At 39.0% G+C, this 23,154-nt stretch overlaps 1 protein-coding gene across 2 annotated transcripts in view; it reads left to right on the plus strand.

The window, feature by feature from the left end:
• The window catches only part of astn2 (astrotactin 2), a 675,040-nt gene that overhangs the window by 286,107 nt on the left and 365,779 nt on the right, over window positions 1-23,154 (plus strand). For both annotated transcript variants that reach the window (XM_002935205.4, XM_031891225.1), the window contains 2 exons: window positions 6,978-7,124; window positions 8,023-8,190. In XM_002935205.4, the coding sequence (XP_002935251.2) occupies window positions 6,978-7,124; window positions 8,023-8,190 (315 nt within the window). The remainder of the gene's footprint in view (window positions 1-6,977; window positions 7,125-8,022; window positions 8,191-23,154) is intronic.

The following is a 23,154-nucleotide window of genomic DNA, read 5'->3' on the forward strand; positions in this document are numbered from 1 at the left end:
GTTTCTACAAACTAACATGATTAATTGTGCTTGTAGTGCAGTTATTAATATAAATGCCTGCCTGAGGAACAATGCTGAGCAGTCCCCAAATAGAGAATGGAAAATTGTTCAGAACATGCAGAGTAGTCTATTATTTTTCTCTATACTGGTACAATTTAGAGCAGAAATGCCACAAGAAAGGAAAGTAGACATTAATGACATTAATGTAACTTAAATGTAAGAGTCTCAGATTTATGTTTCTATATGCAGTCAAAATGAGCTATAATATAGTGGATAGCTGCTCTTTAAGTAAGTGAGTCTTTGTAAGTGGAGTTATAAACACAAGAGTTAAAAACTTTGGTCTTTTTTTCCCTGTTTTCTGTAACTAGGAGTATGAGTGGCAGTAAGATAGAAGGTCTGACACACTAAACAGTCTTACCTCACTAAAAAAATGCTTAGCTCTGTGGTGGAGTGAATTGCTGCTTTAGAGGCTCACTGAGCAGGAACTAGCGGGGACAGATAGTTTGAAGGGAGGATAACAGCAGTAGGATAATGAGGCCATCAGCTGGGTAACAGTTAGAAAATCTAGTGTGGGAAAAAGGAGAAGGAAGGCAACTTCAGGGTTTGTATATCCCAACAGATTTGCCAGATTTTGTGAAAAAGATAGGAGCGTAAACTCTGGACTGGCAGTTCTAGATGGGGCTGAATACTCTAATAGCCAGGAGACCAGATTCTCCAGTAGTGGTAGGGAGGAGAGCAGAGTTACTGTAGGTCTAAACAGATTGTGGTTATAGGGGATTCAATTTTCAGGAAAGTTGACAGGGTAATCTGTCTTATGGATCACTACAACTGAACCGTTTGCTGTCTTCCTTGTGCTAGGGTTTGGCATGTGGTTGATCAAGTAAACAAATTATTGGGAGGGGCTGGGCACGACCCTGTCAGTACATATTGGTACTAATGACAAAATGAATGCTAGGTGGAGGACCTTAAAGAGTGAGTTCAGGGATTTAAGCTCTAAAATTAAGGAAAGGTCTTCCAATGTCATTTGCTGCCAACGTTTTGCCAGCAGGAGCTTAGGGAGCTAAATTTGTGGTTAAAGTCTTGGTGTAGGATGGAAGGGTTTGGGTTCCTAAAGCACTGGGCTGATTTTTTCTTGGCGTACAATCTATATAGCCATGATTGATTGCACCTCAATGGAAGAAGGTCCGCTGTACTAGGGAAAACAATGGCTAAGAGGCTGGACGAATGTTTAAACTAGGCAAAGGTGGGTGAGCTAGAGTATTATAGGAAAGCTAGTGTAGACCAGGCAGTGGGATAAGTAAGGGGTCATGGGGGAGGAGTGAAGGGGGCATACAATTTACCAACTAAGGAGATCCCTCTGTGACAAGAAAACTGGCTAATAGTAACCTTAACACTAAAACTTTGAAAAGTAATATAACCTTCAAATAGAAAAGTAGTAACCTCTGCTGTATTCTGGCAGATGCATTAAGCTTGACAGGTAAATTAGGAGAGCTGTGAATTTAAATGGTTACATCCTTGTTAGGAGGGACAGAGGGATTAAAAAGGGTGGAGGACTTTGTCTTTATGTAAAGCCAGAATTAAAGCCGAAAACTAAAGAAATTACCAGGGACAGCAAGGGGAGGGTGTGGAACCTCTTTGGGTAGAGATTCAGCAGGGTAACAAAGAAAATTGTCATTGCTATATGCTATAAACCACCCTACATAAGTGAGGAGAATGAAGCTCAGCTACTATTACAAATGGAGGAGGCTTCACAACTGGGTCAAGTTGTTATTATGGGGGACTTCCATTATCCAGAAATAGATTGGAGCAATGGGGTGGCCATGTCAAAGCTAGCAGGTTTGTGGATATACTAAATAACAACTTTTCATTTAAATAACAACTCTACCATTTGCATGGGTAAGCATTTAGAAAATAGTGATCATAACATGGTCCCTTCTATATTCTGTAAGGGAGTAAGTAAAACTTTGAATTTTAGATGTGCAAATCTAGCCAGTACAAGGGCATCTCTGCAATACATTAACTGGGAAAGGCTTTTCACAGGTTTAAACACAGAAATAAAATGGAATGTCCTTAAAATGATGCTTGACAAGTATACATGTCAGTACATTTCCCTTGTAAGCTAGGAACAACATTGTATTCAAGTTGATGGGACCGTTGAAACTTTCATCAGGTACTAGGAAGCCAATAAAGCATGCCAAAAAGCTTTCAGGCAAGCTAAAATAGAGATGGAAAGGGGCATTTCAGCCAGGAGTAAAAGGAATCCAAAACTATTATTAAGTATGAAGCAAGAAAGAGTGGGATATTGCAGGGGGGTCAGTTGGTTGATGAGAACAGGGAAAAAGCAGAAATTCTGAACTTTTTTTTTTTTTTTTTTAATCTGACTACACAACTGAGGAGCCAGCTAATGAAGGCTTCCGTTATATTAGACCAAATTCTAGTAATTTAACTACTGACACATGGGTCACTCAGAAGGAGGTTTGAAAGAAACTTGAACATGTAAAGGTAAACAAAGGTCCACAAGTGGATGGTATTCATCCCAGGGTAATAAACAGGTTTAGTTCTGTGATCTCCAAACCTCTTTACTTGATTCAACGAGGTAAGTACCACACCTGGAGACCCTCAATGCTCAATCAGCGAAGTCAATTTATTGATCTGGTGCTCAGAATACCAGCATAGCATTCAGCAGCTTTAGACACATTTATACCCTGACACAAACATCATCAACATATTTGTATTGCATAAATGAGCTAAACAGCTCATTGGACCTTGATTAAGATATACAAGTACCATGTTTAATGATTGGTTAATACCGATGTGGATTCAACAGTTGTAATGCTAAGCCCATAGTCCAGGAGCTAGTATCTAACACTTCCCTTTTCAGACAGTCTTGCTTATTAGACAAGGTTATTTTAGCCAGCATACTGAGTAAACCCCTGCTCTAACAGTGGTAGGAAAGTTTTTGGAAGGGGTAACAAGGGGTAGGATACTTGAATACATTGCAAATCGCAATACTGTGAGTTAGTGCCATCATGGATTTATACATAACAGATCTTGCTAGATTTATTTAATTGCCTTTTATGAGGAAGTGAGCAGAAACCTCGACTCTGGGATAGCAGTGGATGTGATTTATTTTTACTTTGCTAAAGCATTTGAAAGAAGGTTCATGATAAAATTGAAGAATATTGGCCTGGAACATAGTATTTGTACTTAGATAGAGAACTGGCTGAAAGATAGATTACTTTTTTTGGAGCAGTGTTGTTAGTGGAGTACCGCAGGGGTCTTTCCTTGGCCCTTTGCTTTTTAACTTGTTTATTAATGACCTGGAGGTGAACATTGAAAGTACTGTTTCTTTTTTGCTGATGATACTAAATTGTGGTTGGAGAAAATTGGAAAACTGGGCAGCGAAATGGAAAATGAGGTTCAATGTTGAAAAGTGCAGTTATGCACTTGGTGCACTTTGGTAGAAATAAATGTGAGTTATACACTAAATGATAGTGTGTTGGGGGGATCCTTAATTGAGAAGGATAATGAGTTGTCTAATTCAAGGCAGTGTCATTCTGTGGCTACTAAAGCAAATAAAGTGCTGTCTTGTATAAAAAAAGGGCATTGACTCAAGGGATGAGAACATAATTTTGCCCCTTTATAGGTCCCTGGTAAGGCCTCACCTTGAGTATGCGGTGCAGTTTTGGGCTCCAGTCCTTAAGAAGGATATTAATGAGCTGGAGAGAGTGCAGAGACTGCAACTAAACTGGTAAACGGGATTTTATCTTTGTAAACACTTTCTTTATGAGCAGTAATTTGGTAAATAGAGGTGCAGACTAAGTCCTTTTTTTTGTAGCAGAATTCAATTATTGTTTTTTTTTTTTTTTTTATGTCTGAAGTTCTAGATGTTCCAGCAACTAACAAGATGCAGGTTCAGTTCAAGTATAGCTAGAGGTAATCTGGTTGGGCATTGTAGGGACAGAACCAAATTTGGGTAAAAAAACATGATGTTATTAAAAGTCACAACAAAAAAACTTTACACTTATATAGCACTAATAGCTCCCCAAAATAGGAAAAAAGATTAAATACCTAGAAGTGAAAGGACTTCAAAAACATGCCTAGGACAGCTCCCCCTGATGTCTTACATAACCTTGACAGTTTTTACATGGTGTATTTTTACATTTACGTTTTTCACGGTTTTGACACATAATAAATGGCAAATAATCTGTTTTTTTTTAATAGAAATAATTGTGTGTGTGTGGGGGGGGGGAAACTGGCATTGGTAAATCTGCCCCAAATTGTGTGTGTATACGGCACACAGAAGAATGCAGAGATTATTTGCATAGGTGCTAAAGTGTTTCAGTGTTGTTATCTGTTGCAATCATTGAGATCTGGAATAGTCTAATCAAAACGACTTGTGGATTGGTCAGTAGGAGTATGAGTGCTCAGAAACAAAGCAATTCAGCCCCTTTTGGAGTAAACTGGCCTTGGTGATCCATAGCAACATTTATAGGATTCTTTCTTTGAGTTGCTGTTGGTGATTAGGTAAAAGTATATTTCTCTTGAGCTGTCTTTTAGTTAACAATAAAACACCTGCATGGTTTTCAGAATGCTTTACAGATAAAACAGGATTAGTAGTATTTACCTTTTTTACTACTGGATAGGATTTACAGCAGCCATGGAAAGCATAGCTGGTTACAATTTAAAGGGATTTCTTTACTGACATCAGTAGTATCCTCAGGTATAGCAACCAGACATATTCCGTGCACTGACTGGAACCTGACGTGGCATGAGATAAGCTCCACTGCACTATACCAGTCAAAGTCAATTTCAAAGTGATGGATATATGTAGTATTAATATAATATGTGTAAAAAAATGACACTCAACTAAGTGCAACACCACAAGTGCAAAAGTACACCTATGTAATAAGTTATTGCTAATATATATTCTTATATATATACACCTTCCATATATCAATTGCCAGTGCCAAAGTAATAGAAATGTATATACAGGTATGGGATCCCTTATCCGGAAACCCGTTATCCAGAAAGTTCCAAATTATGGAAAGGCCATCTCCCATCGACTCCATTATAAGCAAATATTTCTAATTTTAGAAATGATTTCTTGATGCTAATATGTAATTAATTAAAAATGGAGGCAAAACAATCCTATTGGGTTTATTTAATATTAAAATGATTGTTAGCAGACTTAAGTTATGGAGATCTAAATTACGGAAAGATCCCTTATCCGGAAAACTCCAGTTCCTGTGCATTTTGGATAACAAATCCCATACCTGTATTTGTTTCTTTTCTCATGTAAGAACCTTGATATTTGCAGCATTGCATAATATTTGATGCTGTTGCATAGAATTGCATAATGCGATATTAAGGGGCAGATAGGTGTACTCAGCCGAAGGGTCTTATGTAGGTCAGACCTGAGTAAGTAATTAGTGATGGGCGAAATAATTAGCAAGGCATGGATTTGTGGTGAATTTCCGTATTTCGCCATTGCCGTTTTGAAACGGGCGACACAATTCGCTGCTGAAAAATTTGCAGCGCATCAAAAAAAGATGCACGCTAAAGAAACCCTTCCAAAAAAAAATAAATTATGTCCACGGCAAATTCTTTTTGACGTGCAACATTTTGCCGTTATGCGAATTCTTCAGCGAAGCGCAATGGGACAGATTCACTCATCACTATTAGTAATTGTCCAGAGTTTTCATCACATTGACTTAGTTTTCCGGTTTAATCTTCTTGTTACACCTTTTAGAAGCATTGAATTGTAATTCTGTGTGTGTGTTTGCTCTCTGCTGCTATTCACTTTATTACCTTGTCAGGGAAAAAAATTGCTTTATTTAAATGGAAAGATACCAATGTAAATATACAATATTTATATTATCTTTACTGTGGAATTCTAGATATAGCATTTGGAGAATAAAACAAGTATATTACAAAAGAATAAAAGATACATCTACAGAAGTGGTTGTCTGTGCTTCTTACATCCTGAGCTTTGAGTCATATAGTACAGGTATGGGATCCGTTATCAGGAAACCCATTATCCAGAAAGCTCCGAATTACGGAAAACCTTTCTCCCATAGACTCCATTTTAATTAAATAATTCAGATTTTTAAAATTGATTTGCTTTTTCTCTGTAATAATAAAACAGTACCTTGTACTTGATCCCAACTAAGAAAAAATGAATCCTTATTGATTTTTTAATACATGTATGGGATCCGTTATCTGAAAACTCGTTATCCAGAAAGCTCCGAATTACAGAAAGCCTGTCTCCCATAGACTCCATTTTAATCAAATGATTCAGAATTGTAAAACTGATTTGCTTTTTCTCTGCTGTAATAAAACAGTACCTTGTAATTGAGTTTACCTTGTAACAATTCTATCGGGTTTGATTAATGTTTTATTAATTTTTATGTTTTATTGATTTTTTAGTAGACTTAAGGTCCTGAGCATTCTGCACAATGGGTCCTATACCTGTATACTAAAGGTATGCAGATCCAAATTACAGAAAGACCCCTTATCTGGAATACCCTTGGTCCCGAGCATTCTGGATAACGGGTCCTATACCTGTATTTTGATAAAACTGTAGTATAAGAATACACCCTCAGCATTTAAGGATGTCGAATAGGAGAGCAAAAGATGTCATACAAATAATACAGGTCTTTATTATCCGTAACTCTATCATTCATTTTAAATGAATTCAACATCAAGATATAGATTCTATTTTGCAACATTTTAAGATGGGGATTAACCCTGACTGCTTTTATTGTAGTGGAAACAGATTTATAAAATAAAAATACATTCTTGTTATTTGTTTAGCAAGCCGGAAATGTACCCTGTAGAAATCTTGTGTTCAATGGCATTTGTTATTGTACAGCATGAAATGTCACTATAACATTTAATGAGTGTTCTGAGTAGTGTTCCTTTTAACTTTTTACCTTTCTTTTAACCTTTTTTTACTTTTTCTATTGTAATTACAGGTGTACTGAAAAGCCCTTTGAGCCGGACAGCCCTGACACTGGTCGGGGTGAGTGCCTGTGTGTTGGCTGTTGTGTGCGGGTCACAGCTGTCCTGTCCGCTCACTGTGAAGGTTACGTTGCATGTACCAGAGCACTTCATTGCAGATGGTGAGAAACCAGAGCGCCCTCTTTATCCTATACTGCAGAAGTATAGGGAACTAGATCACCGTAGGGGTATAAGAATAGTTAACGAAATAGAATGAGTTTAGGAATAATGGAAAAAGGTGTAGCGGTAGAGACATAAATGCAATAGTGAGGGTGAAGCTTTTAGACGTCTCACATTGCTATCCATTTATTCAAAGCGACTGGAGTTCTCATATACAAAGCCTTGTCTTATGTCTCATAAAGCATTGGATAAGTATATGCACACATCTGTTCTGGGCCTCTGTCAGCTGAACATTTTAGAGAGATTAATTTGTATTGAAAGAATAACAACTGGTACCAATGCCTTCGCAAAGACATTTACTATGCTCATTTGATAAAGGAAATGATAATAAATTAACTAATAAAAATACATTTTATCCTGTGGCAAGTCCCACGCTAAAGAAGTGAATCTCTTCTTCCCATTAAATTAGCTCATTAGCAAAGCAAGTTCCAACGCAGTGCAATCATTTATTTATCACCTAATATCTAGCTCTGTAATATGATAACATGAGCTTCTTTACATCCAGGGGCACATCTCCTATGTGTAACTCTACATTTAATGTTTAAACCAAATATTGGCAAACAGTTGCTTCTTTTCTTGGATGAAAAATATTTGGGGACTGATTCAATTTAATGAGAAAATGGGGGTTTATCATGTAAAAATGCCATTGATGTCAACTGGAAAATCTGAAATTAAATTAGGCAAAATACTTTCCTCTTCAAATGGAATTGGACCAATTTTTGTATAGTTAATGGGGAAAGAAATCTGCATTCTACTTTTTATTCATAAACAGCAGTTTATATTGATGGAGATTTCAGAGATCTGTTTGTAATAAAAACAATGGTTTTTCCTTCTTGGCAGGGAGCAGCTTTGTGATCAGCGAGGGTAGTTACCTGGATGTGTCTGACTGGTTAAATCCTGCCCAGTTGTCCCTCTTCTATCAGGTGAACTCCAGCTCTCCTTGGGTGCAAGATCTTTGTGGCCAGAGAACCACAGATGCCTGTGAGCAAATTTGTGAGCCTGAGACTGGTAAGTTAATATTAGATCTCTTTGTAATTGTCTTTGCTGGGTTCTACTGCAGGAAGAAATCTGCAATTTACATGTTAGAAGTAAATATACAGTATGTTAAAGTGCCATATATACTTGAGTATAAGCCGAGTTTTTCAGCACCCAAAATGTGCTTAAAAAGTCACCCTTGGCTTATACTTGAGTCGGGTTCCATGGGTCCCTTCAGACCCCCCTAGCAATTCCCCCCTAGCAATTCCCGCCTAGCAATTCCCGCTGCCCCTGCCAACCCGACAGGCTACCTGTTAGTGCGCTCTTCCACAGGGCGCAGTCAAGTCAAATTGGGCATGTTTGCGTCAAAATGGTCATGGTCGTGTCAAAATGGGCATGATCATGTAAAAAAAGGTGCGGTTGTGTCAAAAAAAAGCGGGGGCGACCAAAAAATAGCCGCGGGTGACAGAAAATAGACGCATGCGTCAAAAAAATGAGGGTGACAAACAAAACGCACAACAAATATGTTTCACGGATTCTCTCATCACTATTCATAATTGATATCATGTGTGTTTAACTTCAATCGATCAATAATTACCTATAATTAGTACCTAAGTACAGTATTTACCAGTATTAGCAATACTGATCAGGTATATCCATATCATGTGATCAGTGTTGCAAATACAGGTGAATACTGTGAATTATTATTATTTACCGTAATTTAAAGTTGAACACATACAGTACAGTACCGGTATATATATTTTGATTATTGAAACTTAGCAGTAGCGGTTGCATTTCCCACCCTAGGCTTATACTTGAGTCAATAAGTTTTTCCAGTTTTCTTAGGTAAAATTAGGTACCTTGGCTTATATTCGGATCTGCTTATACTTGAGCATATACGGTACTTTAGCTAAAAGTAGGTGGTTTAAATCAGTAGTTATACAAAAGCCAGATCTATAACCATCCACTGAGCTACAAACCAGTTAACAATAGAGTCACACCCCAAGATATTTGCATTTATAAAGCAAAATGACTTGACCACTGGGCATTTATTTTCTTGCTGTAATGTAACTTAATTTTATATTTCATGACAGTGTAACAGTTTCCTGACAATTAGGCTGCAATATTATTTAGACTGTAAGCTCTACGGGGCAGGGACCTCTATCCTCTTGTCTCTTTGATTCTTAACTTATTGCAACTGTACCTTGTATTTATTTGTATGTATTATCATTCTTTGAATTTATCCATAATGTAATAACCCCCTGTTTGTTGTATTAATGTATTACTGTACCATACAGTGCTGCATACATAAGTATCTCTTTATAAAGATATACATACATACAATGGCAAGACTGCTATGGGATACCTACACTAAAATTAACTCTGCATTCATATTGTCTGCTGTACAATTCAATATAATCTTCACCCAATTTCAAGATAAAAGTAATTTTAAGAAAATAAAACCAAGTCCTGAGCTAGGTTATATTTCTGTTCACGAGAGGGTTAGGGACTGTTCTGCCTTAAACACTACTTTAAACACAATAAGAAAGCTATCCTGTTATACTGTCTTTGGGATCCAGAATGATAAGCAAAAAGTTTACAAAAAAAAGACTTTTATTTTAAAACAAATAACCATTAATAACTTTATCTGCTGTCTTGGGTGTCTTGTCAGCAACTCCCCATCTCTTTATATTCAAGACAATTACAATGTCATTGTTAATTAAATAAAGGTAAAATAGTTTAGTCAAAATTTGTAAGGGGGTATAAAGTTGCAGGTCATCTGCACTTCAGGGAACAGTTTGGTACCATGATCCTGTTACTGTTACGTTTCTAAATATCGTATATCTAGCATGAGATTCCAACAAAATACAAGAGGATATTTGATGGGAATTTAGTCTGTTGCTATTAGTATACTTTTCAACACTGCTTTACTGAATGGGGTGGACAGCTGTGTTGATTTGTGTCTTTTCTGCCTTATAGTTAATGCAGAAACCTTCACATTTTAACATCAAAATGAAAAACTACCCAGTTATATATTTTATTATTGAGCACTGATGGTTGAAGAATTCAGCACTGACACTGCTGGACTGCAGCTCTCAGCATACTGTAACCCTTCATAATATGTTGTTAGTGGGGAAGGGGCTCAGTAAGAAAAACTGGGTAGATCAACATTATTATCAAAGTTTTATGTTCCTAATCTATATTACTAGTGGAACCCATGTTAAAGTGTGTGACAAAAAAGTAAAATAAGGATTTCAATATTAGATGCCTTTAAAATTAACAAGATGTGCAGTAAAGATACCAGTAAGATACCACTTTGCTTTAAGTTTCAGAGGTCCTGTTATAGTTATCGGAACCCTTATGCAGACACCCATTATCCAGAAAGTTCCAAATTACGGAAAGCCCATCTCCCATAGACTCCATTTTAATCAAATAATTCACATTTTTAAAAATGATTCCTTTTTTCTCTGTAATAATAAAACAGTACAGGTATGGGATCCCTTATCCGGAAACCCATTATCCAGAAAGCTCCAAATTACGGAAAGCCCGTCTCCCATAGACTCCATTTGAGTCAAATAATACAGAATTTTAAACTGATTTCCTTTTTCTCTGTAATAATAAAACAGTACCTTGTAATTGATCCCAACTAAGATATAAATAATCCTTATTGGATGCAAAACAATCCTATTGGGTTTATTTAATGTTTTATTGATTTTTTAGTAGACTTAAGGTATGGAGATCCAAATTACAGAAATATCCCTTATCCGGAAAACCCTAGTCCCTAGCATTCTGTATAACAGGTCCCATACCTGTATTTATAAATACTGAAACTTCCCAGGAAATAGGTTATCAAAATAGCAAATCACTTCAAGAAAGACCTTATGACCTTAAGATATACTTGTTAAAAGAGTGAAGGTGTAACTCCATATAAATGTGAATACTATGAAGAAAATAAACACAGTTTAGATGCTGGAGGAATGAACATTTAAGCAAATGCTTCTTTACAAAAGGGGTTAAAAATGAATAAACTAGCCTTCATGTAGATGTGGTGGAACTAGTTTATTAAAGTGACATACAAAAGATAATTATAAAGCCATTTAAATTACTTGAAAACTTTTATTGGTCAGATGGTGCAACTCTGTCCAATCTCTGCTCAATGTTGCTATCTTTAAATTCGCTCTCCCATAACAAGCCAACATAACCCTTCTGCCATGTATATTTATGAGACAAGGCAATATAAAGGTCAGGAACATGATTTACAAGAAATTGTATTCAGCAATCAGCACAAGTTGTCATTTTAAGAAATAAGTTCATAACTGCACCACATGCTGGCAGAATTAACCTAATGTGTCCTACAGATATTCCATGTGTAGCTAAGCCCAGATAGGCTGGGTCCTGCAGTTCTTGATAATTATGTTCATCCAGGTTACATATATCCAGAGGGGCTGATACTGTCATAAGAATCCAAAGGTGAAATAATGGGAGGACCGTAGCTCTTCCTTGAGTAGTTAAAGAGTTCCTTTTCTTTAAGAGGGTTTGAAGTAGCCTTCATGGCTTTTAGTATCCATTTTCCCAGTCACTTCCCAGTCCCCTGTCTGTTTATATGAACCACTTTTAGCTTATACATTATCTTCCCACACAAGAATTAAGGGCCACCCCCTGGGATCATAGGATTCACAGTGCACACAAACAAGCCAAGGCACACATACATGCTAGGCCCCATCAGCCAATTAACGGACAGAGTTCTGCCTTTTGCTTCCACACTACTTCCTGTTACAGTTAGAGCTGCATTATTTTCTGTCATGTGATCACTAAATGGTGGATCAAGGGAGAGGATGTAAAAGGGCAATATTTACTGATATATATATTCCAGTTAGGCGAGATTCTTTAATAGGTCGCTTAACATAATATAAACTGTCTGTTGGTTAAGTATTTATTCTAGGGGTATAGTATTCCTTTAATCCCTTTATTCTCATCCCCATTGTGTGCTTAATGGGTGAAGCAATAAACAAGGTATGGATAGGAAATACTTTCAGCAGGAGGTGAAACTCCCATATTGTTCGAATCAGCAGACAGACGTAACACTTTATATCTTGTAAAATATGGCACTTATTCATGAAATCAAATTATTTCCAAGATAAATAGCAATAGCATACAAGCCCATTACACCTAGTACAATACATGCCTCAGTAAGATTTTATAGGGGTGCATAATGACTGTTCCAGTAATTATAAATTGTACATCTCATCAAAATGTGTTGCTGATGGCTGGGCTTTAGTTTAGTTCAAATTCATTTGTTATTGTTAACGATCCTATTTAATTTAAATGCAACATTAAAAAGTTTCCAGTGGTTTTGTGTTTTAATATTGTACATACATCTGTTTCAGCTACCATATGCCTATTTGATTTCCTTTAATGTAGCATTTATCCCTTTCCACACCACTTAATAGACCTCTAAGTAATTTAGTCATGAAGACCAATGAAAGCTTTAGAGCATGGCAGGCTTCATCACACTGATAACCATCAACAGGTTATACAATAGAATCTGATACATGTGTTTTTGTTTGTTTTATCTGGAGACTAAATAAACTATAACATCATTTAAAGAAAGGTGAATGGAAGACCATAAAAATATATTTTTTGAGATTCTTAGAATGAAATTTCTAGCAATTATAATAAAATGTTTTAGGAGCGCAGTCATTTTTGCCCTAACTGCAGTGCATTGTGATACTATACAGCAGGGATCCCCAACCTTTTATACCCGTGAGCCACATTCAAATGGAAAAAGTGTTGGGGAGCAACACAATCATGAAATAGGTTGATGGGGGTGCCAATAAGATAAATAATTGGCTACTTAATAGCCCCTATGTGGACTGGCAGCCTACAGAAGGCTCTGTTCGGCATTATACTTGGTTTTTATGCAACCAAAACTTGTCTCCTTACCAGAAATTCAAAAATAAGCACCTGCTTTGAGGCCACTGGGAGCAACATCCAATGGGTTGGGGAGCAACATGTTGCTCAAGAGCCACTGGTTGGGGAACACTGCTATACAGTCTACATTCCAAGCCAGTATCCAGTATTGGCTGGTATTTTTCTATCATTTTCATGCTTAAGTATTTCTTGACAAGGAAGAAATAATTACAGAGAAAAAGGTGTTTCTCACTGTGACCCTAACATTTATTGTGAGCACTTGTGAGAATCAAGTCGTGTAAAAAAGGAAATGGCTGTGTCAAAAAGGGACATGGTCGCGTACAAAAAGAGAATTTTTTGGTGAAGCGAAACGGGACAGATTCGCTAATCACTATATATCTGACGTGTAAAAAAATGAGAGAGAAACGTCACGTGTGACTATTACACATATACAGTGATGAGCGAATTATTTCTCCAGGCATCGATTCGCGGTGAATTTCCACATTTTGCCATTGATAAATTGGTTCATGAAACTTCCGTGAGAAATTGCTGCGAAAAAATTTGTTGCTTATCAAAAAAAGTAGCGATCACGTCAAAAAAATGTGTGCGACAAAAAAAGACGCAGGCGACAACAAAAAGCCGGGGTGACAAAAAAGTTGCACGACAAACACGTTTTGTGATGTTTCGTGAATTTTCTGGATGTTTTGCGAGTTTGAATATACGAAAATTTCGTACTTACGATCTGAAAGTTCCGAAATCTTCATATTGAAACGATTGTTTGCAAATGGTGATCCGAAATTTTCGTATCCGAGCGATCGTAAACGGCGGAGAACCTTTCTGACTTTGATCCTTCTGTGCATGATTTTGGAAGCCTCCCATAGGACTCAATGGCACTCTGCGGCTCCAACCCGGCCCAAGAAAAGTCTCCCATAGGGCTCAATGGCACTCTGCAGCTTCAACCTGGCCCAAGGAAAGTCTCCCATAGGGTTCAATGGCACTCTGCAGCTCCAACCTGGCCCAAGGAAAGTCTCCCATAGGGCTCAATGGCACTCTGCAGCTCCAACCCGGCCCAAGGAAAGTCTCCCATAGGGCTCAATGGCACTCTGCAGCTCCAACCCGGCCCAAGGAAAGTCTCCCATAGGGCTCAATGGCACTCTGCAGCTCCAACCTGGCCCAAGGAAAGTCTCCCATAGGGCTCAATGGCACTCTGCAACTCCAACCCGGCCCAAGGAAAGTCTCCCATAGGGCTCAATGGCACTCTGCAGCTCCAACCCGGCCCAAGGAAAGTCTCCTATAGGGCTCAATGGCACTCTGCAGCTCCAACCCGGCCCAAGGAAAGTCTCCCATAGGGCTCAATGGCACTCTGCAGCTCCAACCTGGCCCAAGGAAAGTCTCCCATAGGGCTCAATGGCACTCTGCAGCTCCAACCCGGCCCAAGGAAAGTCTCCCATAGGGCTCAATGGCACTCTGCAGCTCCAACCTGGCCCAAGGAAAGTCTCCCATAGGGCTCAATGGCACTCTGCAGCTCCAACCCGGCCCAAGGAAAGTCTCCCATAGGGCTCAATGGCACTCTGCAGCTCCAACCCAGCCCAAGGAAAGTCTCCCATAGGGCTCAATGGCACTCTGCAGCTCCAACCTGGCCCAAGGAAAGTCTCCCATAGGGCTCAATGGCACTCTGCAGCTCCAACCCGGCCCAAGGAAAGTCTCCCATAGGGCTCAATGGCACTCTGCAGCTCCAACCCGGCCCAAGGAAAGTCTCCCATAGGGCTCAATGGCACTCTGCAGCTCCAACCTGGCCCAAGGAAAGTCATGAAACTGAAGCTTGAATGAATCCGAAACTTTCGTACTTGTTGCGACATATATGATTTTGTCACGCAAATTGTCTTAAAGTATGAAAAAGTTGCGCAATTCAACAAAATATCACAGAAAAAATGCAAAAGTGGTAAACTTTAGAAAAAATACAATTTTTTTGTAATCAGACCTGTCGTAATTTAATGAATGTGCCCATATAGTATGGTTGCAAATAATTAAATATATATAAAAAAAAATAAATATATATATATATATATATATATATATATATATTATAGAAAATATAATTACTGGCATTTAGGGAAAACAGAACGAGCTTTATTGTGAAGAAACTAATGCAACCTTGTACTCAATATGCTTCATAAACACACGTTGGCAATGTTGTTTGTACACATACTGCATATTAATCACTGCAAGTCCATAAGGCACATCAAATTTCCTATGCATCATGTGGATTTTATACAAATATGGTTTTAAATGTATGAACTACAAACCTCACATGATGCATGCAGTACATTATAATGTTATATTAACCAGGAGGAGGGTGTGAAGAAAACTGTAAAGAGTCCTTTGAAAAAGATATAAAGGGGTTTATTCACTAAAGGTGGCTTAAGGGTGAAGTACTGAATGCGCTTCATTAATTTAATTTTTTTGTGGGTATCGCATCATCCTTTATGATGCTGTGCTTCTTAAATAAGATGCAATATTAGGTTATTATTGCATAATTATGTGAGTTATTGTCGCAAATGATAATGAAACATGAGTTATTATCACAGTGACAGTGTACAGACTTAATTAACATATTAATGGGGATCAGAAAACCTATTGTCAGTGTGCAAGCTCTAGTTTGGGTTTAACCCTTGAATAACAGGTGTAAAAAGCATCCTTAGTACCACAGGGAATAAACTAAAATGCTTTTGTTTTTCAAACAAATATTTACACATTTACTGTATATGTACACACATATATATATAATATACTTACTGCAAATGCAAAATAGGTTGTAAAATGTTAATAACTCACATTATTTGCAATATGTTGCTGGTTTTAGGTTGATAAATTAGGTGATAATGTTTAGATGGTAACTCCTATTTTAGGTGATAACACATATATTATTTCTTACAAACCATGGAGTAAACCTTAATACATTTTGGGAAAACCATAAATTATATGAAGACTGCTTCCCTAAATATTCTTAAAAATACTTTACAAAAATAATTTGCAGAAAATCTAGCAGAATAACATATAGACAACTGCAGAAGAAAGTTCAGTGCCCATTTTAGTAATTTGCACTTAGGTTTGTAAATCAAGAGTCTAAAAACGTATATTGTTGTAGTTCAGAAGTTTTAGCTAAACAAATTGCCTGGGGTTGACAGATGGCACCATACTTAGACATATCAGCAATGAAAGGAAGGTGTCTATATTTAGCGAACTGAAATCTGTCTTTGAGATGCTGGTTACACATACTGTATATTTAATACTCATGGAAGGGACTATGTGCAGAGACCATAGCGAAGTGCAAAGAATGCATTTTAATGTAAGTTCCTTTTAATGAAAGTGGTTTTACTCACTGACTGTGGGGAAAATGTAGGTACCACAACTGTGCTTGTGGACATACAAGAGCCCTTATATATATTTGTGTGTTGGGCAATGTTATAGAACAGTGCTGTCCAACTTCTGTTGTACCGAGGGCCGGAATTTTTCCGACGTACGTGGTGGAGGGCCGATAATGGAAGCCAGTTTTGACCACTCCCCTTTTTGAAACCGCACCCACTTGAAACCACACCCGTGTTATCACATGACCATACCCATATTAATGGTTGTAGTACAGCAAAAACCTGCAATACTCTGCCTGCCCTACCCTGCCTGTGTGTGCCATACTCTGCCTTCACTACCCTGCCTGTGTGTGCCATACTCTGCCTTCCCTACCCTGCCTGTGTGTGCCATACTCTGCCTGCCCTACCCTGTCTGTGTGTGCCATACTCTGCCTTCCCTACCCTGCCTGTGTGCCATACTTTCACTGTGTGTGCCATTCTTGGCTGGTTTGTGCCATACTTGGCCTGTGTGTGCCATACTCTGCCTGCCCTACCCTGCCTGTGTGTGCCATACTCTGCCTTCACTACCCTGCCTGTGTGTGCCATACTCTGCCTTCCCTACCCTGCCTGTGTGTGCCATACTCTGCCTGCCCTACCCTGTCTGTGTGTGCCATACTCTGCCTTCCCTACCCTGCCTGTGTGCCATACTTTCACTGTGTGTGCCATTCTTGGCTGGTTTGTGCCATACTTGGCCTGTGTGTGCCATACTCTGCCTGCCCTACCCTGCCTGTGTGTGCCATACTCTGCCTGCGTGTGCCATACTTTCACTGTGTTTGCCATTTTTGGCTGATTTGTGCCATACTTGGCCTGTGTGTGCCATACTCTGCCTTCCCTGCCTGTGTGTGCCATACTCTGCTTGCCCTATGATGCCTGTGTGTATGGCACACACAGGCATCCTACAGTGACACAATGCTGGCACTGCCCCTACAGTCTGCACAATAACTATATATTAAAAAACTTTTTAATTGCAGTACCACCTCAGTATATGTTCTTTTTGTAGTGTGCAGGGATTATTTGTGGGTTTCTACTGCTCCTGAGGTGTGAACAGGGGAACAATGGGGGTGATTACAGCCTGAGCCTGAGGTGTGAACACTGCAGGGGGTGAACAATGCAGAGATTAAAAGGTGTGAACAACACAGGGGATTACATATTTAAACAATACAGGGGGATTACAGCCTGAATCTGAGGTGAGAACCATGCAGGGGGGCAGTTAATCACAGTACTGATACCACATAGAGCTTACACAAGAGTAAGCCATCAAAGCAGCCAGACAGGTGGGGGGCCACACAGAGGGGGGTCGCGGGCCGCCAGTTGGACAGCACTGTTATAGAACATTGAAGAAAAGCCAAATTATGCAGGATGTATTTTTCTCAGAAAGAGAAATGGAAATGAAGGGGCACATTAGAGTCTTTGCTGATAAATGTAAGGGTATGCATTTACACTATAAACATATTTAGGCTATTTACTGCCTTATTGTAACTAAAGTAGGTGAATCTTCCAAGGGCCAAGAAATACTTTGGTATAATAATTTCAAATGTAGTAAACCATGACAGAGTGCAGAAGGTTAAGAGATATGGATTAGTGATGAGTGAATTTTTTCGCCAGGCATGGATTTGCAGCGAATTTCTGCATTTCGCCATCAGTGAATTGTTTCACAAAACTTCTGTGAAAATTCGATGCAGGAAAATTTGGCACACGGAAATTTTTTGGTCGCGTGTCAAGTTTGTGCCAAAAAAAGGGCGCGATAGAGTAAAAAAAATGCGTGGTTGCGTCAAAAGAATAGACCTGGGCAACAAAAAAGACACAGGTGACAAAAAATTGCGCGACAAATGCGTTTTGCGAATTTTTCGCCATTTTGCGAAGTTTCTTGCTGTTTTGCAAATTTATGGAGAAGCAAAACAGATTCGCTCATCACTAATATTGATTCATTTTTAGAAGTTAAGACCAATTAAGAGTATGGACGCACTTTTTGTGGCCAGTATATGAAAAGGTTCTTTCATGAGGGATATCCTTTATGATGAGAGCTGACCAAGTTGAGATTTATTTAATTATATATACGTTTACGGTTGAACGTGATGGACGTATGTCTTTTTCAACCCAACTTACTATGTTACTATAGAAAAGGCAATAAAGAGAGAGTTCACATTCAGTTTACATTTTATGTGGGTCACTGACCCAGGTAGCCCAAAATATTGATCTGCAAGGCAACAACTTAATTGGTATTGTTAGTTTTTATAACTTATATTTCTGAGCCCTCTCATATTGATCTTCTAGTCTCTCATTCAATCAGCTGCCCAGTGTTTAGGGTAAATTGGACCCTAGCAACCAGAATGAAAAATTTAAAAAAAATCATAAACCATAAAAATAAGACGATAAGAATTGCAAATTGTCTACATACATTAAGGGGCAATTTTTGCTTAAAAACGCGAGTTTTTCGCCGTCTTTACGATTTTGCGTAAAAACGCGAGTTTTTCGTAGCCATTACGAAAGTTGCGCAAAGTCGCGATTTTTCTGTAGCGTTAAAACTTGCGCGAAACATTGCTCCTTTTAAGTTTTAACGCTACGAAAAAGGCGCGACTTTGCGCGCAAGTGTTAACGCTACGAAAAAATCACGACTTTGCGCAACTTTCGTAATGGCTACGAAAAACTCGCGTTTTTACGCAAAAATCGTAAAGACGCCAAAAAACTCGCGTTTTTACGCAAAAATCGTAAAGACGCCGAAAAAATCGCAAAAAATACGAAAAAGTCGCAAATTGTTCGTTTCCAATCGGAATTTTTCCAATTCGGATTCGAAATCGTGTCTTAGTAAATCAGACCCTAAGAGTTATTTTAAAGGTCATGTACCCTTTTAAATAGGATATATAATTACTAGTATAAATATATAAGGTGATGATAAATTAAAGTCACTGGTGCCTTATTCAGCAGTAATTCCTTCCAGAAGACACTAAGGGGCACATTTATCAAAGTATGACAGGTACGAAATACAAAAAATTCATATTTGGTCGTACTGTGCATATTTTCTGCGACTTTTTCCTACTTTACGACAAAATTTATGAGACAAAATCGTATTGTAGTGCCGAGTCCGAAAATTTCGGATTCATTCAAGCTTCAGTATCGTGACTTTCATTGGGCCAGGTTGGAGCTGCAGAGTGCCATTGAGCCCTATGGGAGACTTTCCTTGGGCCGGGTTGGAGCTGCAGAGTGCCATTGAGCCCTATGGGAGACTTTCCTTGGGCCAGGTTGGAGCTGCAGAGTGCCATTGAGCCCTATGGGAGACTTTCCTTGGGCCAGGTTGGAGCTGCAGAGTGCCATTGAGCCCTATGGGAGACTTTCCTTGGGCCGGGTTGGAGCTGCAGAGTGCCATTGAGTCCTATGGGAGGCTTTCCTTGGGCCGGGTTGGAGCTGCAGAGTGCCATTGAGCCCTATGGGAGACTTTCCTTGGGCCGGGTTGGAGCCGCAGAGTGCCATTGAGCCCTATGGGAGACTTTCCTTGGGCCGGGTTGGAGCCGCAGAGTGCCATTGAGCCCTATGGGAGACTTTCCTTGGGCCGGGTTGGAGCTGCAGAGTGCCATTGAGCCCTATGGGAGACTTTCCTTGGGCCAGGTTGGAGCTGCAGAGTGCCATTGAGTCCTATGGGAGACTTTCCTTGGGCCAGGTTGGAGCTGCAGAGTGCCATTGAGCCCTATGGGAGACTTTCCTTGGGCCAGGTTGGAGCTGCAGAGTGCCATTGAGTCCTATGGGAGACTTTCCTTGGGCCAGGTTGGAGCTGCAGAGTGCCATTGAGCCCTATGGGAGACTTTCCTTGGGCCGGGTTGGAGCTGCAGAGTGCCATTGAGCCCTATGGGAGACTTTCCTTGGGCTGGGTTGGAGCTGCAGAGTGCCATTGAGCCCTATGGGAGACTTTCCTTGGGCCGGGTTGGAGCTGCAGAGTGCCATTGAGCCCTATGGGAGACTTTCCTTGGGCCGGGTTGGAGCTGCAGAGTGCCATTGAGCCCTATGGGAGACTTTCCTTGGGCCAGGTTGGAGCTGCAGAGTGCCATTGAGCCCTATGGGAGACTTTCCTTGGGCCGGGTTGGAGCTGCAGAGTGCCATTGAGCCCTATGGGAGACTTTCCTTGGGCCGGGTTGGAGCTGCAGAGTGCCATTGATTCCTTTGGGAGGCTTCCAAAATCATGCACAGAAGGATCAAATTCGGAAAGGTTTTCCCGCCGTTTACAATCGTGCGATACAAAAATTTCATGACTTTAGGTTTGCCAATACGATATTATCGCGACTATTCCGTTTCTTTCCGTAAGCATTTCCGTGATATTTGCGATCATCAGAAATTATCGTATCTAATCCGAATTGTTCCCATTTCGGGATTCGAACTCGTACTTTGATGAATGTGCCCCTAGGAGGCCTTTATAAACTTTGTGCAATGTATAATTATTCACACATGGTTTTTTGCTCATGTTTTCTTCTTAAAACTTAAATCTTTTTGACATAACTCAAACGCAGAGTTTGTGCATAAATATTTTCAATTATGCTATTTTTTAAAACCTCCTAAGAACGACCACAGTGTGAATAAAAAATCCCCAAGTATGTTCGCACAATAAATACACCAGTCTCGTTCAGCTTTATAAATATAAACATGTGCAAGTCAATTATGTTCACTGTGCGAATCGTTCTGTGCTTTATAAATGAGCCCCACTAATTATATCCTATGAGATAAATTGAACTATGCAGCATTAGTCTGAGTGATAGAGATAGGCTTGGGAAAAACAATCAACAATCAGCAGTCACTGTATAATTTTAATCCTGGTCTTTGTGACGCCTTGTGATATAAAGCTTCAGAGCATTTCTTTTACTTCAGTTGAATGAACCAGAATTGTAAAAGTTGGGTAAGAATGTTTTAGACAAAATGTTGATTTTTTACTAGAAATAAAGAATTATTGTGTCCTTAATCTCAGTATAAGAAGGCTCATTATCAAAGGATTCTAGTGCAGCCTCTTTAAAATAGACACAAACAGTGTCCTTGGCTGCTTGACCCGCCCTGACAATGCAGCTAACAAGCAATCCTTCTCCCTTGCTCACCTCCATTTACCAACAAACAAAAATAACAAAAGCTTAGGGGCGGCACATGTAACCGCCAGAATCTATTTATTGAGAGTAACTGACATCTATGTCTTTATTAAGGCAGCCACCCATAAAAGGAGGGTGGTGTGATGGAGCGTGGAGAGCAGCTGAAGGCTTCTGCCCTTTTAATGATGCTCAAGATTCTTCCAATTTACCTGACCACTCATTAGAAGCATTCTATGTTCTGGAAACCTGGCAAAGTGATGAAGAATTTAACGAGCTGGACTATTTCTCATTCAGTAGACAATTGTAGTGTAATACATTCTGAGTGGAAATGCTTTAAAACTTGGGTCTTAGATACACATAATAATTTATATATTTTAGACATGCTTAAAAATGCTTTATTATTTTTTGTTTTACATTTGGCTGTTGTAGATTTAGTTGTATAGTTAAATGTTTGTGGTTTTAATAATGTTAATTTAATGGCATTTTATATTTCTAATGCTTAGCAAATTTTGCTAAGGCCCCTCCAAGTTACAGCTCTATAAGCTGCCAATAGCAGTATATATGCAAGGACGCTCCAGCTCATTGTTCACTTGTGCCTCTGTGCTACACCCCTTAATACAGGTATCGGACCCCTTATCTGGAAACCAATTATCCAGAAAGTTCTGAAATACAGAAAGGCCATCTCCCATAGACCCCATTTTAAAAATGATTCCCTTTTTCTCTGTAATTATAAAACAGTACAGGTATCGGACCCCTTATCCGGAAACCCATTATCCAGAAAGCTCCGAATTACGGAAAGCCTGTCTCCCATAGACTCCATTATAATCAAATAATTCAAATTTTTAAAATTGATTTCCTTTTTCTCTGTAATAATAAAACTGTACCTTGTACTTGATCCCAGCTAAGATATAATTACCCCTTATTGGATGCAAAACAATTATACTGGATTTAATTAATGTTTTATTGGTTTTTTAGTAGACTTAAGGTATGAAGATCCAAATTACGGAAAGACCCCTTATCCGGAATACCCTTGGTCCCGAGCATTCTGGATAATGGGTCCTATACCTGTACCTGTACTTGATCCCAACTAAGATATAATTAATCCTTATTGGGGCAGAACAGCCCTATTGGGTTTATTTAATGGTTAAATGATTCCCTTTTCTCTGTAATAATAAAACAGTACCTGTACTTGATCCCAACTAAGATATAATTACCCCTTATTGGGGGCAGAACAGCCCTATTGGGTTTATTTAATGGTTAAATGATTCCCTTTTCTCTGTAATAATAAAACAGTACCTGTACTTGATCCCAACTAAGATATAATTACCCCTTATTGGGGGCAGAACAGCCCTATTGGGTTTATTTAATGGTTAAATGATTCCCTTTTCTCTGTAATAATAAAACAGTACCTGTACTTGATCCCAACTAAGATATAATTACCCCTTATTGGGGGCAGAACAGCCCTATTGGGTTTATTTAATGGTTAAATGATTCCCTTTTCTCTGTAATAATAAAACAGTACCTGTACTTGATCCCAACTAAGATGTAATTACCCCTTATTGGGGGCAGAACAGCCCTATTGGGTTTATTTAATGGTTAAATGATTCCCTTTTCTCTGT

Source organism: Xenopus tropicalis, chromosome 8, assembly GCF_000004195.4.
Source record: "Xenopus tropicalis strain Nigerian chromosome 8, UCB_Xtro_10.0, whole genome shotgun sequence".
In the NCBI taxonomy this organism is placed as follows: Eukaryota; Metazoa; Chordata; class Amphibia; order Anura; family Pipidae; genus Xenopus; species Xenopus tropicalis.